The sequence below is a fragment of the Mixophyes fleayi genome, chromosome 6, assembly GCF_038048845.1.
Source record: "Mixophyes fleayi isolate aMixFle1 chromosome 6, aMixFle1.hap1, whole genome shotgun sequence".
NCBI classification, from domain to species: domain Eukaryota; kingdom Metazoa; phylum Chordata; class Amphibia; order Anura; family Limnodynastidae; genus Mixophyes; species Mixophyes fleayi.
Genome location: NC_134407.1, coordinates 96,663,640 through 96,678,885, shown reverse-complemented (window position 1 = coordinate 96,678,885; position 15,246 = coordinate 96,663,640). Strand labels below are relative to the sequence as shown.

Sequence of the window (15,246 nt, the reverse complement as noted above, 5' to 3'; positions counted from 1 at the left end):
CCAAGCGAGTCTGGATTTGGGTGTAGAACTGGAACCTGATGTATGAGGTCCGGGCTGACCGGCAATGACCATGGATGTTCCAGCAACAGTCTCTGTGCTACAGCGAACCAAGGGCGCCGCGACCACACCGGTAGGACTATTATCACCTCCACCTTCTCTTTACTTATTTTCCTAAGTACCTGAGGGATGACTGGAAAGGGAGGAAACACATACCCCAGCTTGAAGTTCCACTTCATTGACAGGGCAACAATCCCCAGGGCCCTGTTGTCTCTGTGATGGGAGTAGAAGAGGGGTACCTTGGCATTGCTTCCTGTGGCCATCAAGTCTATCTGTGGCATTCCACATCTGCGTTGTGGAAGTTGAAAAACTTCTTTGTGCAGCTCCCACTCTCCTGGGTGGACTTGGTGTCTGCTTATGTAGTCCGCCACTACGTTGTCTTTGCCTGCTATGTGAAGGGCTGAGAGAGATATCAGGTTCGCCTCTGCCCATTTCATTAATGCGGTTTTTCGGCCAACATTGCCCTGCTCTTGGTACCACCTTGCTTGTTTATGAAGGCTACCACAGTCCTGTTGTCGGAGAACACTTGTAGATGCTTGGTTCGTAGATAGGGCTAGAAGTACTGAATTGCACTCCAGACCACTCAACTCCAAGATGTTTCCCTGAAGAAATCTCTCTTTGTCTCGCCAAGTGCCCTGTGTCACCATAGCTTGCATGTGAGCACTCCAGCCTACCGAACTGGCGTCTGTGGTAAGGACACACCAGTCTGGTTCCAAGAGAGTCACACTTTGTTTCCTCAGGCCTGGGAGCTGACACCAACGTAAAGACTGTCTTGCCGGTCTTGAGAGATTGACTTTGGAGTCTAAAGACCCCACTGTATGATCCCACTGTGCAAAGAGGTTTGCTTGAAGATCTCTTATATGCCATCTTGCCCACGGGAGGATTCCTATTGTTGAGGAAAACATTCCTAGGAGGCGCGGACACACGAGGTTGAACTTGGTGCACTAAGGACTGGATTTTGTCCGTGCTTTCTTGAGAGAGACAGACTTTGTTTGTTCTTGTATTTATTTGCACTCTTAGAAACACAAGCTGTTGTGTCGGTGTCAGATGACTTTTGATACTCTGACTAACCAACCGTGCTGTTGCAAAAACTGGACTACTTGAGCTGCAACCTCCAAGGCTGCTTCTTCTGACTTTGTCAAAATTAGAATATCGTCCAGACACGACCACAAAGTCATTCCTCTTTCCCTGAGTGCTGCTATGAGAACTATAAGAACCTTGGTGTATGTTCTTGGAGACGTGGAAAAGCCAAGTGAACTGGAAGTAACGTCCTTGAATGCCAAATCTCAGAAACTGCTGGTCACTAGGATATGAAAATATGCATCCTTTAATTCTATTGCCGTCAGTAAATCTCCTGTTTCTACTACTTTGAAAATTGAATTGATAGATTCCATTCGAAAATGTTTTGCTCGCACATAGCTGTTGTGCGCCCTTAAATCTAGTACTGTCCTGAAGGCACCTGCTGGTTTCGGGACGATGAACAGTCTGGAATAGAACCCCCTGTTTTCCTGACTTGATAGTACTGGTAAGATAGCTTTTGTTTTCACCCGGCCTCTTAGGCTTTCCTGCAATGCTTGCTGTTCTAAGAAGGATGAAGGAGTTCTTGACTGAATAAATTTGTTTCCTGGGTAGGTATGAAATTCTATGGCATAGCCCTTGGTGACTATCTCCTGGACCCATTTGTCTTGTGTAGTCTGAATCCAAAACTTTTGCAAAGCGTGATATCCTGCTGCCCACTGGATGTAGTGGAGACTGGATCTGTAGATAGTCATTGGGATCTTTGTTGTCCTTGTTTCCACCTTTTTGGTCGGAAGGGTCGAAAGGACCGTCTTGCCATATTATCCTGTTGTCTAGAATATTGTCTTCCTGGCCTATAGGCACGGGCTTCCTTAAACTGTTGCTTTGGAGAATAAGAACGAAAACATCTCACTGTCCTGTGGTAACCGACTAGTATTGCCATTTGCAAGCCTCTGCATTAGATTATCCAGTTTTTCGACAAACAAGAAACTGCCTTATATGGAAGAGTTGTCAGACGGCTTTTAGATTGATGATCTGCCGCCCACGGACGTAGCCAGAACGCCCTTATTGCTACTACTGCCGAAGTCATGCTGCTCTCTGTTCTGGGGCTTGAAACTCCTGCATCGTTTTAACCATACATGAAAAGAACTGCCTGAATTGTTCGGGGGGGAGGGGGGGGGCAGGCTCCTCTACAGTTTCCGAGGTGCATGACACATATAATGGATCGGTATAATCCTTCAGCAATCTGCCACCACAACCTGCACAAACACAATTTTTCACTTTGCATTTCCTTTTTACCTGCATAAGCTACACAGAGGTGATGTAAATACACAGAAAAGGAACTAAGAAACCTATCCAAAGGATAATAGAGATCCTTTACTAAGGGCTTACCTTGGGATGTCCTTCAGCTTTTTTGGGGCAGGCTCCTGGTCCATAGTGCACTATCCAAATGGCTGCTAAATCCTGCAGCATCCAACACCAAGCAAAACACTTAACCTCATATATAATGGGCTGCAGCTGCTACATACGGTGCCTGCTCTTGACATCATCAGAGTGAGTGTTATAATTATCTGCTATCACCTGATTCCCCCTACAGGTGAGCTTGCCCAGAGAACAGCGCTGTGCTGCACGCTCGTGTCCTCCGTGCACAACCATCGGGAGTCTCATAAGAATTTATCAGAGAGAACTCCTGTCCAACTGCCTGGCTGGAACTACACACAGCAGTCAGCACAGAGGAAAAGCCAGAAACCTCAGCAGGTAAGCCCTCTCGAATAAAATAAAAAAATAAAACAACAAACACTCACTACACTACATGTCCTACACACTGCTGAGACAGGAAGAAAAGACACTGAGGAAGAGCTGCCTTATATAGGGGCCAGGTGAGACAAAATTCTTCCTGTCTACACTAGCTGATTAGGGATTAACCCATTGTAAGGGCTGCCATGGAGTAGGGAAAGGAAAATGCTATGCCTTTTATCTTCTATAATTAGCTAAATTTCTGTGGGAGACTGTTTCTACACAACAATTAGCCATGAGTGATCTTTACTGGTCCCTTCAGCTCGCTCCCCATTCTCCCCTTTAAAGTTCTTCTTTATGCAATATAAAAGGAGAATGTGGCAGATGGAGATAATTTTTATCACACACATTGGAATATATGTTCTATCCAAAAAGAGAAGAGGAACACAGGTAGTGCTTCAAATAGGCTGCTTAAATGCCATTTATAATCAGAATGTTTAGAAGACCTTTCTATACAAATGTTTTTATAAATATATTTCTTTATAAGTGAATTCAATAAATCATACGAAAATTTTAGATAAACGGGGTTTTCCTTACATTTGTAAAGAATGCATGAAACCAGTCTGTAATGATGCAGTAGGTTTTAACTCCCCTAGTATTATAGCTTACAAAAGACAATATCTATGTTTCTTAAGAAAGCCCCAACTCAATACAAACAAGTAAAGAAAAACTATTTCCTTTATGAACTTACTTTCTCTTACTCTCTCAAAGAGCTAAGCTAGTTATATATGCCCCAAAAATCCTAAGTTTTAATGTTTGAAATCAGATCCACTATGACAGAATTCAAGAAAATGTGTTGATCACTCTATATAACAGATGTTCATTACTGTGAGTTATGTAGCTAGCAAGGGCTCAATACCAGAAGCATGCTACGCACCTTTACCTATGAGAAATTGAACTGCTGAAAGCTGCAACACCTTCCAACTGTTTTGGTGTGTTTTTTTTTTTTGTTTATTTTGTTTTATGAGCCAAAAAGCTGCAAGATCCAATAGTAATCATTGTTTGCCAAGCATGAATCCACATTAATTTGCCAGTTACTTTGTTTTTATGACCCTACAATTTGTGCAAATACTGATTTTGGCAAGTGAGCCACCACCTTTAAGGTAAAACACTCTTCTGCAGGTTACTGGCAAGTTCATTTTCCACAAATAGGAGTTTGTGCATCAACTGCAATGTCACAAAATACTAAAAATATATTAAACAGGTGATGCAGAATACAAGGGAAGGAGCTTAACCAATTGTACGTCAAGCAGACCAAATACAAAATCTTAAATATAAAGCTGCTCCCTTGTACTAGGATTACCTGATCTGCTTCTCATATAGAGTAGAACAGTTTTCCTAGAAGTAATGTCTGCACACTGCATTCTTGCAGTTTGTATGTAGCAGGCTTCTGGAATATGAAGCACCTGTAGTAGTCCAGGTAAAAGTGCTATCTATACACTCTTGTGTATTGCAGGGGAGATCGCCTCTCTAACTTCTTTTTCTCTGAGGCAACTAATTAGGAATTTTTTTAAAGCAGTTGGTCTCTCTGTTCATGCAGAATTTCAGGGGAACAGAAGATTGGGAACTGAGAGGTGCCAGGACAGCCCCACTCATTATAGGCACTGCTCTATTCATTATCATGTCAATAGAGTCTGCAGAGTCCAGACAAAGCAAGGTTATGAGAACCTCCCAGAGCATCCTGACTCGATCAAGTAACAATACTTCTTACAATGATTATGTGGGGGCCCTGCTCATGGTTACTCTGAAGACAAGATGATATTTGAGCTAAACAAGACACAGAAAATGGGCAGAGAAAAGTGATTGTTTCAACTTAGGATATGCAAGTTTAACTTTACATTTATTCGCACAAAAATGAAATATGGGTACAAACGCTTAAATGATGCAGTCACATTTTTGGATTTTAAAATGAATTTTTAGATAGCTATTACAATGATTTTTCTGTCCATGAAATAAAGAAATTGTATCTCCCTGTTATGTCAGACAATAGCGTGGGAAACATACATTTTGTCTTGCCAGTAAATTAAAGTTTTATCCTATAAAAAGTGCATAATGCAGACTTGAAAAAAGCTGGAAATTCAGTTCAGTTCACTATTTTTCAGTATATAGGAAACATGAGAAGCTGAAGGGATCAGTGGCTTAATATGTCCAATATCACAGACAAGACAATCAACAAATGCTACCACGGCTTAGAAGCAGAGGGGAAAGCAAAGAAGGTAATGTTTACAAGTTTGCAAAATAATTAAAAAGAAAGCCCACATTAACCTCAACTGTCCCCCTGTGAAAGCTATAGCTCAATTCTCTTGTATCCATTAGTCCCACTGACTACCAGGTTGATATAGTCCCTCAAATAGGTTAAAAGTGATAATGATGCATCTTCGATTCATTCAGTCATGCTCTTCAACTCAAAGAATGATAGATAAACTTCAAATTAACCTAACATGACTTACACCAAAAACTAACTTGTAATTATAAACAGGGGGCATTCCAGACAGATGTTTACTGTAGCAATTAAGGTCCTAATTATGCGATTCAGAAAAGGATTCCAGTTTCTTGCAATCATTTTTTTTACAAAAGGAGCATGCAAGTCACTTCAATTTAGGTGTAGCAAACTTTACCCAGCAGGAAAATTACAGCTACATGGTTCTATTTTTAATGCTCGTGTCATAAGACTGAAAACTGCTAGACTTATCTTAAGAAACGTGACAGGTTGCAGTAGCATTTTGTAAGCCAGGGTTTGGCAATAGACTACTATTATCTGATTTGTTTAATAAAGGCTTCTGAAGAAAAAAAAAAAAAAAGACACAGCCAAATCACAAGTTAATACTATACTATTATACACACACACACACACACACACATATATATATACACATACATACATACATACATACACACACACTCCACCCCAGATATAACGGTGTTCTAACGTGAACTTACTGTGTACACAAAGGGTTATTTATCCCCTGTTTATTTGCTAATGTTATATTTGAAAGTATCTGTGTTGTCACTTAGCAAGGAACTGTCAACTGGCTATGCCTATAGTTCACTAGACACTGCAGCTCCCAGGTCAGATCAAATTGACAGATACAGATACAAAACTGCTTGCAGGGTAATCATGTTGGGGAATTTTAAGCCTGAATATTTTTCCCACACTAAAAACACATAAAAATAATATTGTTCATACACTACATGTGAATCTGTGAAGTTAGGTCATATGTCAAGTCCACTCTACTAGAGGGGCATAGGAGTGAAGTACCATCTAGAAAATTATCTCTATTAAATTCATACTAGGTATGTAACTGTATATAAACTCAACCTATTTAATAAAGGTAAAATGTCATCTCTGGAGGTATACTGGAGAAAATTGAGAATTATACTCACCGTTAATTTCCTTTCCTTGAAATACTCCATGTCAGCCCTTACAATGGGTTAATCCCTGATCAGCTAGTGTAGAGCGGAAGAATTGTGTCCCACCTGGCCCCTATATAAGGCAGCTCCTCCCTCTCCATGGTGTCTTTTGTAACTTCCCAAGCCATCCTATACATAACTACAGAACAAGGGTGGGAAAATATAGGGCTGCCATGGAGTATTTCAAGGAAAGGAAATTAATGGTGAGTATAATTCTCAATATTCCTTTTCCTACTCCATGGCAGCCCTTACAATGGGATATACCAAAGCAGTACAATAATTGGGAGGGTAATAAAACCGACATCTTAAGGTCATCTTAAAACCGACATCTTAAAACAGAAAATTTATTCAAAGCGCTTGTTGGAGAATCTTTCTTCCAAACTGTGTTTCTTTAGAGACTGAAATGTCAAGATGATAATGGCTAGAAAAAGTGTGCACCGACGACCATCCGGCTGCCTTACAGATGTCAGTTGCCGATGCACAGGTTCTATGTGCCTAGGAGATCGCTACCGCCCTAGTTGAATGCGCCTTCAGTATTCTAGGTACTTCACGCCCCTTTCCCCTGTAGACCTGTGCAATCACTGCTCTGATCCACTTTGCCAATGTGGGTTTGGATGGGGCATACCCTTTGCGAGAAACTTCTGGAACCACAAATCGTTGCTTTGTCTTCCACAGATTTTTTGTTCTGATGATGCAAGTAGATATAGCCCTCACTAGGTCTAGAGTGTGAGGACGTGTTTCGTCACTATTAGTGGGATGAGGATAGAGAGATGGGTAAATAATCCGGATTCGTCTTCAAAACCACTCTATCTTCATAGATATTCAGGAAAGGTTCTTCACACCACAAAGCATGTATGTCCACTATTCGACAAGCCGAAGTGATAGCCACAAAAAAGAGCACCCTCAGAGTGAGGCATCTAAGAGACATGTCTTGCAACAGTTCAAAAGGACAGGCTGTTAAGACATCCAAGACAATATTAAGGTCCCAAGAGGCAAAGAATGGTTTCCGTCTTGAGCGTAACATCTTCAGTGCTTGAGAAATTCTAACACATCTGGCATACTGGCAGACATGGGATCCTTCGCCGTGTCCCCTGCCCAGCAAATACTTTTTTTCCAGACTTTTTCCTGGCCTGAATTAGAATGTCTATTACTTCATCTGAGACCCCTTTGGATTTTAGTAATTGCCTCTCAGTTTCCATGCCATCAAACTCAGGGAGTTTGAATTTGTATGTAAAATTGGACCCTGATGTATGAGGTCTCGTCTGACCGGTAACGGCCATGGATGTTCCAGCAACATTCTCTGTGCTTCAGCGAACCAGGGATGTCTCGGTCATGCCGGGAGGACTGTAATCACCTCCACTTTCTCTTTCCTTATTTTACTGAGCATCTGAGGAATGAGTGTAAAGGGAGGAAACACATACCCCAGTTTTGAAGTTCCACTGCACTGAGAGGGCATCTATATCCCTACAGCCCTTATGTCTCTGTGACGAGAGTAGAAGAGGGGTACCTTGGCATTGCTTCCTGTGACTATAAGGTCTATTTCTGGTGTTCCAAATTTGCTTTGTACCAGTTGAAAGACTTCTTCGTGCAGCCCCCATCCCCCTGGATGGACTTGGTTTCTACTTAAGTGATCCGGGAATACGTTGTTTTTGCTTGCTACATGAAGGGCTGAGAGAGATCTCAGATTTGCCTCTGCCCATTCCATTAGCGCAGTTATTTCTGACAACATTGTTCTGCTTTTGGTACCATCTTGCTCGTTTATGAGGGCTACCACAGTCCTGTTGTCGGAGAAGACTCGTAGATGCTTGGCTAGTAGATAGGGCTGCAAGTACTGAACCGCACGCCAGACTGCTCTCATCTCCAAGATGTTTCCCTGAAGAATTCTCTCTTTGTCTCTCCAAGTGCCCTGCGTGACCATATCTTACATATGAGCACCCCAACCTAGAGCACTGGCGTCTGTGGTAAGGACATACCAGTCTGGTACCAAGAGAGTCACACCTTGTTTCCTCAGGTCTGGGAGCTGCCACCAAAATAAGGACTGCCTCGCTGACCTTGAGAGATTGACTTTGGCGTCTAGATACCCCACTGTATGATCCCACTGTGCAAAGAGGATTGCTTGAATATCTCTCATATGCCATCTTGCCCACGGGAGGATTCCTATTGTTGAGGAAAACATTCCTAGGAGGCGCCGACATGTACGCACTGACACACGGGATTGAACTTGAACTTGGAGCGCTAAGGACTAAATTTTGTCGGCCCTCTCTTGAGAGAGGCAGACTGTCTGTATGTGTATTTATTTGCACTCCTAGAAACACAAGCTGTTGTGATGGTATCAGATGTTTTTTTTCTATATTGACTGACCAACTGTGTCATTGCAGAAACTGGATTACCTAAGATGTAACTTCCAAGTCTGCTTCTTATGACTTTGCCGAAATTAGAATATCATCCAGATACGGACAAGGTCACTCCTTTTTCCCTGAGTGCCTCTGAGAACTATAAGGTCCTTGGTGAATGATCTTGGGAGATGTGGAAAGGCCAAACGGAAGGCAAGTGAACTGAAAGTGGTACCCTAGAATGCAAAATCTCAGAAATTGTTGGGTATGAGGTGTTATTGGAATATGGAAATATGCATCTTTTAAGTCTATTGTTGTCAGAAAATCTCTTGTTTCTACCGCTTTGAGAATTGTGTTGACAGATTCCACCTGGAAATGTCTTGCTTGCACATAGCAGTTGATAGCCCTTAAATCTAGCACTGTCCTGAAGGCACCTGATGGTTTCTGGACGAGGAACAGTCTGGAATAGAACCACATATTTTCTTGACCCGACAGTACTGATATGATAGCTTCTGTTCCCACCAGTTCTCTTAGGCTTTCCTCTAATGCTTGCCATTCTAGGGAAGACAAGGGACTTCTTGACTGAATAAATGTGTTCCCTACAGGGTAGGTATGGAATTCTATACTGTATCCCTTGGTGACTATCTCCTGGAGCCATTTGTCTTGTGTGGTCTGGATCCAAACTTTCGCAAAGCGTGATATCCTGCCGCCCACTGGAGTTAGTGGGGACTGAATCCGTAGATAGTCATTGGGGTCTTTGCTGTCCTTGTTTCCCCCTTTTTGGTCTGAAGGGATGAAAGGACTGTCTTGCCATATTATCCTGTTGTCTAGAATATTGCCTCCCTGGCCTATCGGTACGGGCTTCCTTAAACTGCTGCTTTGGAGAATAAGAAAATAAACATCTCACCTTTCTGTCCTGTGGTAACCGATTAGCACTGCCACTTGCAAGCCTCTGCATTAGATTGTTCAGCTTTTCGCCAAACAAGAAACTGACAACGCTTTCATATGAAGGCAGACGGCTTTTAGATTGAAGATCTGCTGCCCACGGACGTAGCCAGAGCGCCCTTCTTGCTACTACTGCCGAAGTCATGCTCCTAGAAGAAAACACAATCATATCCAACGCAGCTTCACACAAGAAATCAATGTTTTTCTGCATAATCTCTAAGGATTTGAGAAGATACAATCTATTTATCCTATCCTTAATATCCGTATGTAGAGTATTGGCCCACAGTCTCAGGGCTGTAGCTACCGAAGTCATGGCTACCCTAGATTTTAGGGTTATGCCTGAGGAGATGTGGAATTTTCTGAAGGAAGTCTCCATTCTCCTATCCATAGCATCTTTTAATGGACCTCTATCACCCCACGGGAGAGTGGTCTTTGAGGATAAGCCAGCTATGGCTGAAACCACCTTAGGCACAGAACACCATTTCAGCACATCTTCGTCCTGAAAAGGGTACATGCGATTTAGCCTTCCCATTTTAGGATTACTTTTGTCTAAAGCCTGACATTCTTTAGCAATCAAGTCTTTAACTACTTTATGCGTATGGAACACTCTAGACTTTACTTGGTGCTCTGAAAACAATGCATCCTGTGGCTTGATTGGTACTGCTGGCTCTTCAATACCTAAATATTTGTTAATGTGCTTAAGTATAATATTCACAGTATCCAAATTAAATATTCTGGGCTCTTCTTTCACCTCAGCCTCACTATCTGAGTCCGAATCCAATTCCTGAGTAGAGCTGAATGTTTTAGATGACGGTCCTGGCCTCATTTCTTCCATATCTTCCACTATAGGGACCCTGGCCCTTATTGCTCTCTGTTCTGGGACCTAAAACTCCTGCATTGTTTTAACCATCCATGAAAAGAACTGCCTGAATTGTTCAGGGGGGGCAGGCTCCTCTACAGTTTCCGGGGTGCATGACACACATAATGGGTCGGTACAGTCCTTCTGCAATCTGCCATCACAAGCTAGACACACACGTTTTATCACTTTGCATTTCTTTTTTCCCTGCACAAGCTCCACAGAGGTACTGTAAACACACAGAAAAGGAATGAATCTATCCTAAGAACAATAGAGACCCCTTACTAAGGGCTTACCTTGGGGTGTCCTTCAGCTTTTTTGGTGCGGGCTCCTGGTCCATAGTGCACTATCCAAATGGCTGCTAAATCCTGCAGCATCCAACACCAAGCAAAAGACTGAACCACATATATAATGGGCTGCAGCTGCTTAATAGGGTGCCTGCTCTGGACATCATAGTGAGTCTTAGCATAATTATATCACCCGATTCCTCCTACAGGTGATTTAACAGACAACGGCGCTGCTGGCAGCGTACTGCGCATGAGCGCGCCTCCGTGCGCGCATGCATGTCCTCCGTGCACAACCGCTGGGAGTCTCATAAGATTTTATCAAAGAGAACGCCCGAGCTACTGCCCAGCTGAAACTGCCCACCGCAGCCAGCACATAGGAAAAAGGCCAGAGACTTCACCAGGTAAGCCCTCTCGGATAAAATAAAAAACAAAACAACAAATACTCACTACACTACCCTGTGCTAACACTGCTGAGACAGGAAGAAAAGACACCATCGAGAGGCAGGAGCTGCCTTAAATAGGGGGAAGGTGGGACAAAATTCTTCCTGTCTACACTAGCTGATCAGGGATTAACCCATTGTAAGGGCTGCCATGGAGTAGGGAAAGGAAAATATAGTTTAGTAAACAAACAAACAGTGAGTAAGAAATGTGCATAGAATAGCCCCCACTAGCATACACACACCGCTTTTCGGTGAGGTCACAGGGAGGGGTTAAGAAGTGGAAAAGCATTGCTTTAAAAGCTCATGTAATACTTCCAAATATTGTCATTTCTATTGGGAGCCACTGTGAGATTGAAGATTTGTTGATTCAAGATCAAGTGTGTGCTCTTGCAGCTAAATATATAGATTAGCACTTACAGTGGTATAATTCTTCTTTTTAAAAATGCCACCTTGGCAAAAGAACTTTGTTAGCTCACAAGGCACAATGGCTCCCACTCTGAATGACTGTACAAAGGAAACCCATCTGCTTGGGCAGACATTATGACTACAGGTTAACCCAACCAACAGTCCCACAGCAGCAATCTATTTAGCTATTCACTTAAATTATGTGACATCCAGTAAGTTATATGGCAAGTAGGGTAATCCTTACAGTTACTAAAAAACAACTGTAATTAAAGAATAAACCCCAAAAGAGTAAAAAAAACAAACAAAAAAAACACACATCTGTAGTGAGAAGTAGAAGTCATAACATACCTGTTGCCATGATGGTTTCCTCATGACCCTGTGTGAACACAACAATCCGTGGCCTTTTCAAGTTCACCTTTGGCAAAGCCTGAGTTTTTCTGGCAATCTCCTTGATATCTTCAGTCTGAGAAATTAAAAGGCATGAAGAATATCACAAATAATCAAATTAACATTCACGAACAGAAAGTTTAGGTCTGCAGGCAGCAATGTAACTTTTCCTAACTGTCTGCCTTTTATGTTCATGTCTTAATCTGTCGGACCAATCATTTTCTATTTAGAAATCTCTGGAAGACATTAGCAATATAAACACATGCTATGCAGCGCGGTGGCTTAGTGTTTAGCACTTCTACCTCACAGCGCTGGGGTCATGAGTTCAATTTCTGACCATGGCCTTAGCTGTGTGGAGTTTGCATGTTCTCCCCGTGTTTGCGTGGGATTCCTCCAGGTGCTCCGATTTCCTCCCACACCCCAAAAACATACTAGGAGGTTAATTGGCTACTATCAAATTGAGTCTAGTCTCTCTATCTGCCTGTGTGTGTGTATGTTAGGGAACTTAGACTGCTTGAATGGGGCAGGGACTGATGGGAGTGTTCTCTGTACAGCGCTGCGGAATTATTGGCGCTATACAAATAGCTGATGATGAAAGCGGACTGTAGCGTTATTTCAAGAGGAATGTTTCACTCTCAGCTTCATACCAGCACAAAAAACACAAATAGCTCTTCCAGCCTGGATACTAACACAACCAAGTGTTATCAGAACAGTAATCAGATGACAGATATAAAGAGTGCGATAAAAGGAAATAGGAAATCCATGGTCTTGTTGCCATCAACCACTATATCAATGCTATTGCTACTGAAACTTCTGCAAACAGAAGATAACTCTTTGTTTCTCGCCACACACAATGTCTAAAGGTGATTAATTTTAGACCTTATTGGCTGCAAAGGTTGTGCTACAATTGTACAGTCCACTCTGTTTACCTAATGTAATTAAAAATATGTGCAATTATGTATACTTTGTATACTACAGTGCCATTGCAATACTGCTCTATGCATAGCACATCATTAACATATATTGATAGTTAAGCAGAACATACATTGAGCTGACATATGTTCATTTCAAGATAATGCATAACTGAGTGTCAATTGCTATAGCAACCACATTTACATTTCCTATTTACTGTTATATACACATGGTCCCTACTATGTAACTTGAGGGTTGCTTACTATAAAACAAACTACAAAGATGTGTTGCCAACATCTGTTAAGTGTGAAAACAAACACCACCACCAAGGAAAACACACACTAATGAACAATACATTGTAAACAATAACTGTCAAATCTGACAGGAATCATATATGCCTGTGTATGGACATGTTAATACATCTAAAAGTTACCATACAAAAGGCACAAAAAACTTAGCTTTACAAGCCATCGCCCCTTTAAATTTTAGCTGCAAAGTCGCTGATTTCCGGCGACTTGCAGAAATCGGACTTTCATACATTTACCCCCTGATCTTCTGTAGATCAAAAGATCACTTTTGATTAGGCAAAAGATCATCATTATGCAAAAGATCTCTTGTCTAGAGTGTATTATAGACTAGTGAACAACCCCAAAACCATCATGGTAACCATGTGTCCATCCATATAGAGCAGTAAATACCAAAGAAAACCTTTTTTCCTCTGGTCATCAACTAGGGTTTCTTTCATAAAGGACTAGCAATAATATCAACAAAAAAAATACTTCCCAGTCATGCTGCAAGTAATATAAGCAATATTGCAAAACTGTCAGCGGTTGCCTTGCTTTTAGATACTTTTACTGTTTGGATAATTACAATGGTATAAAACAGGTATTTTGCAGTTATTATATAGATACAGGTGTGTGCATGTCAGGGCTCTCTTGCCTCTTATGGAGGTAACACCTTTTCAGACAGAATGAGAACAGTGTGTAAAGAAGGTGGGAGGGCATTAGATGTGACAAATCCATGGTTTGCCATGGCAACTGCAGTGAGCACAATGGTGCATTAATCATTGTCCAAAACGTGGGATCCCATAATAAACTATAGCAACCTGGAAATCTCTTTAACCCCTCTGCTGCCACACAATGTTCAGAACAGGAAAAGGAAGAAAAAGGTTTAACTTGTTACAACTCACCTCAAATCCTTGCTCTCTGGCAAAAGTAGCAGCTTCCTGAAATGAATAAAATATTAACTGAAATGTTTGGCTTTATGCACACCTCACATCAGTCAAGACACAATATGGACACCTATGTTAAATATTAAAACTTGCAATAATAATTTTACTGAATGTAACTTGTTTGTTATAGTAATTGTACTACAAGAGACCCATGTAACAATCACTTGAGATTATATTGTACATTGTGCACGTGCATGTAAATTAAATACTCTCTCTGCTGGGGAGCAATCGGAAAAAAGCAAGTCCTGTAATGTGGGGGCCGTGTGCTGCCCGTGTGATACTCAGAAACTGAGAGGTACTAGGAACCAGTGGAACAGGACTGTCTCACAACATGATACATAAGGAGACTGCAGGACCCAGAAAAAGTCCAGTCTGTAAGATTCCTGGAAAGTTCCAGAGTTTTGTGACAGACTGTTGAGAGGAGGAGCCTTGGAGTGAAGACTGAGGAGATATTTTGTGATAAGAGACAAGCTTTTCTGCTATGCTTTTGTGAGGAAAGATGAGACAGACTGCTGCAGGGGGCTGATGTGTGTTGCCAGCTAGACCCTATATTTGTAAATACTCGAAGATAAAGATGGACACCTGTGAGTCAGATTGCAGCTGACAACTATCTATACAACAGGAAACAGGTCTGTGTAATCAAACTGACTGTGTATTCTCACACACTACACAGTATATCCTACATTGTAATAGCTGTGAGCTAGAGGTAAAGAGGCATTTGCTTAACAAATGGAGTACCTCACCCAATCTTTCAGTACATACCAGAGATAGTAACTGCAATTATTGATGACTGTACTGAAGTTATAAGACTGCCATTATAATAGTGTGTCTCCATTACAAAAAAAGTGCCACCTGACCAGTTCTAACGGGTATACTTACGAAAGTCTGGCCAGTGAAAACATCTATTCTAATTCACCCTTCTGAGGAAGGTCACCGTTAAAAAGGGATTCACAGACTGATATCATTTGCTTGTGGTGTATTATTTGAAATTAATGTTCTTTATAATATTAGAGACTAGAACAGTTATAATTTATTCTTAGACTGTTTATGTGATGGTTATAAAAAAAGGTACTAAGAATATTGTTTAAGTTATAGAAGAATTAACATATAGGATTATTATTATTGCTTTTGTTATTCTGAATTAAGGGCTGATAATATTGCCCATAGC

At 41.5% G+C, this 15,246-nt stretch overlaps 1 protein-coding gene across 3 annotated transcripts in view; it reads right to left on the bottom strand.

Annotated features, from left to right (window-relative positions):
• ADK (adenosine kinase) overlaps nt 1-15,246 on the bottom strand; it is a 226,369-nt gene that overhangs the window by 32,697 nt on the left and 178,426 nt on the right. For all 3 annotated transcript variants that reach the window (XM_075217059.1, XM_075217060.1, XM_075217061.1), the window contains 2 exons: nt 14,037-14,072; nt 11,897-12,011 (listed from right to left, as the gene is read on the bottom strand). In XM_075217059.1, coding sequence (XP_075073160.1) covers nt 11,897-12,011; nt 14,037-14,072 — 151 coding nt within the window. The remainder of the gene's footprint in view (nt 1-11,896; nt 12,012-14,036; nt 14,073-15,246) is intronic.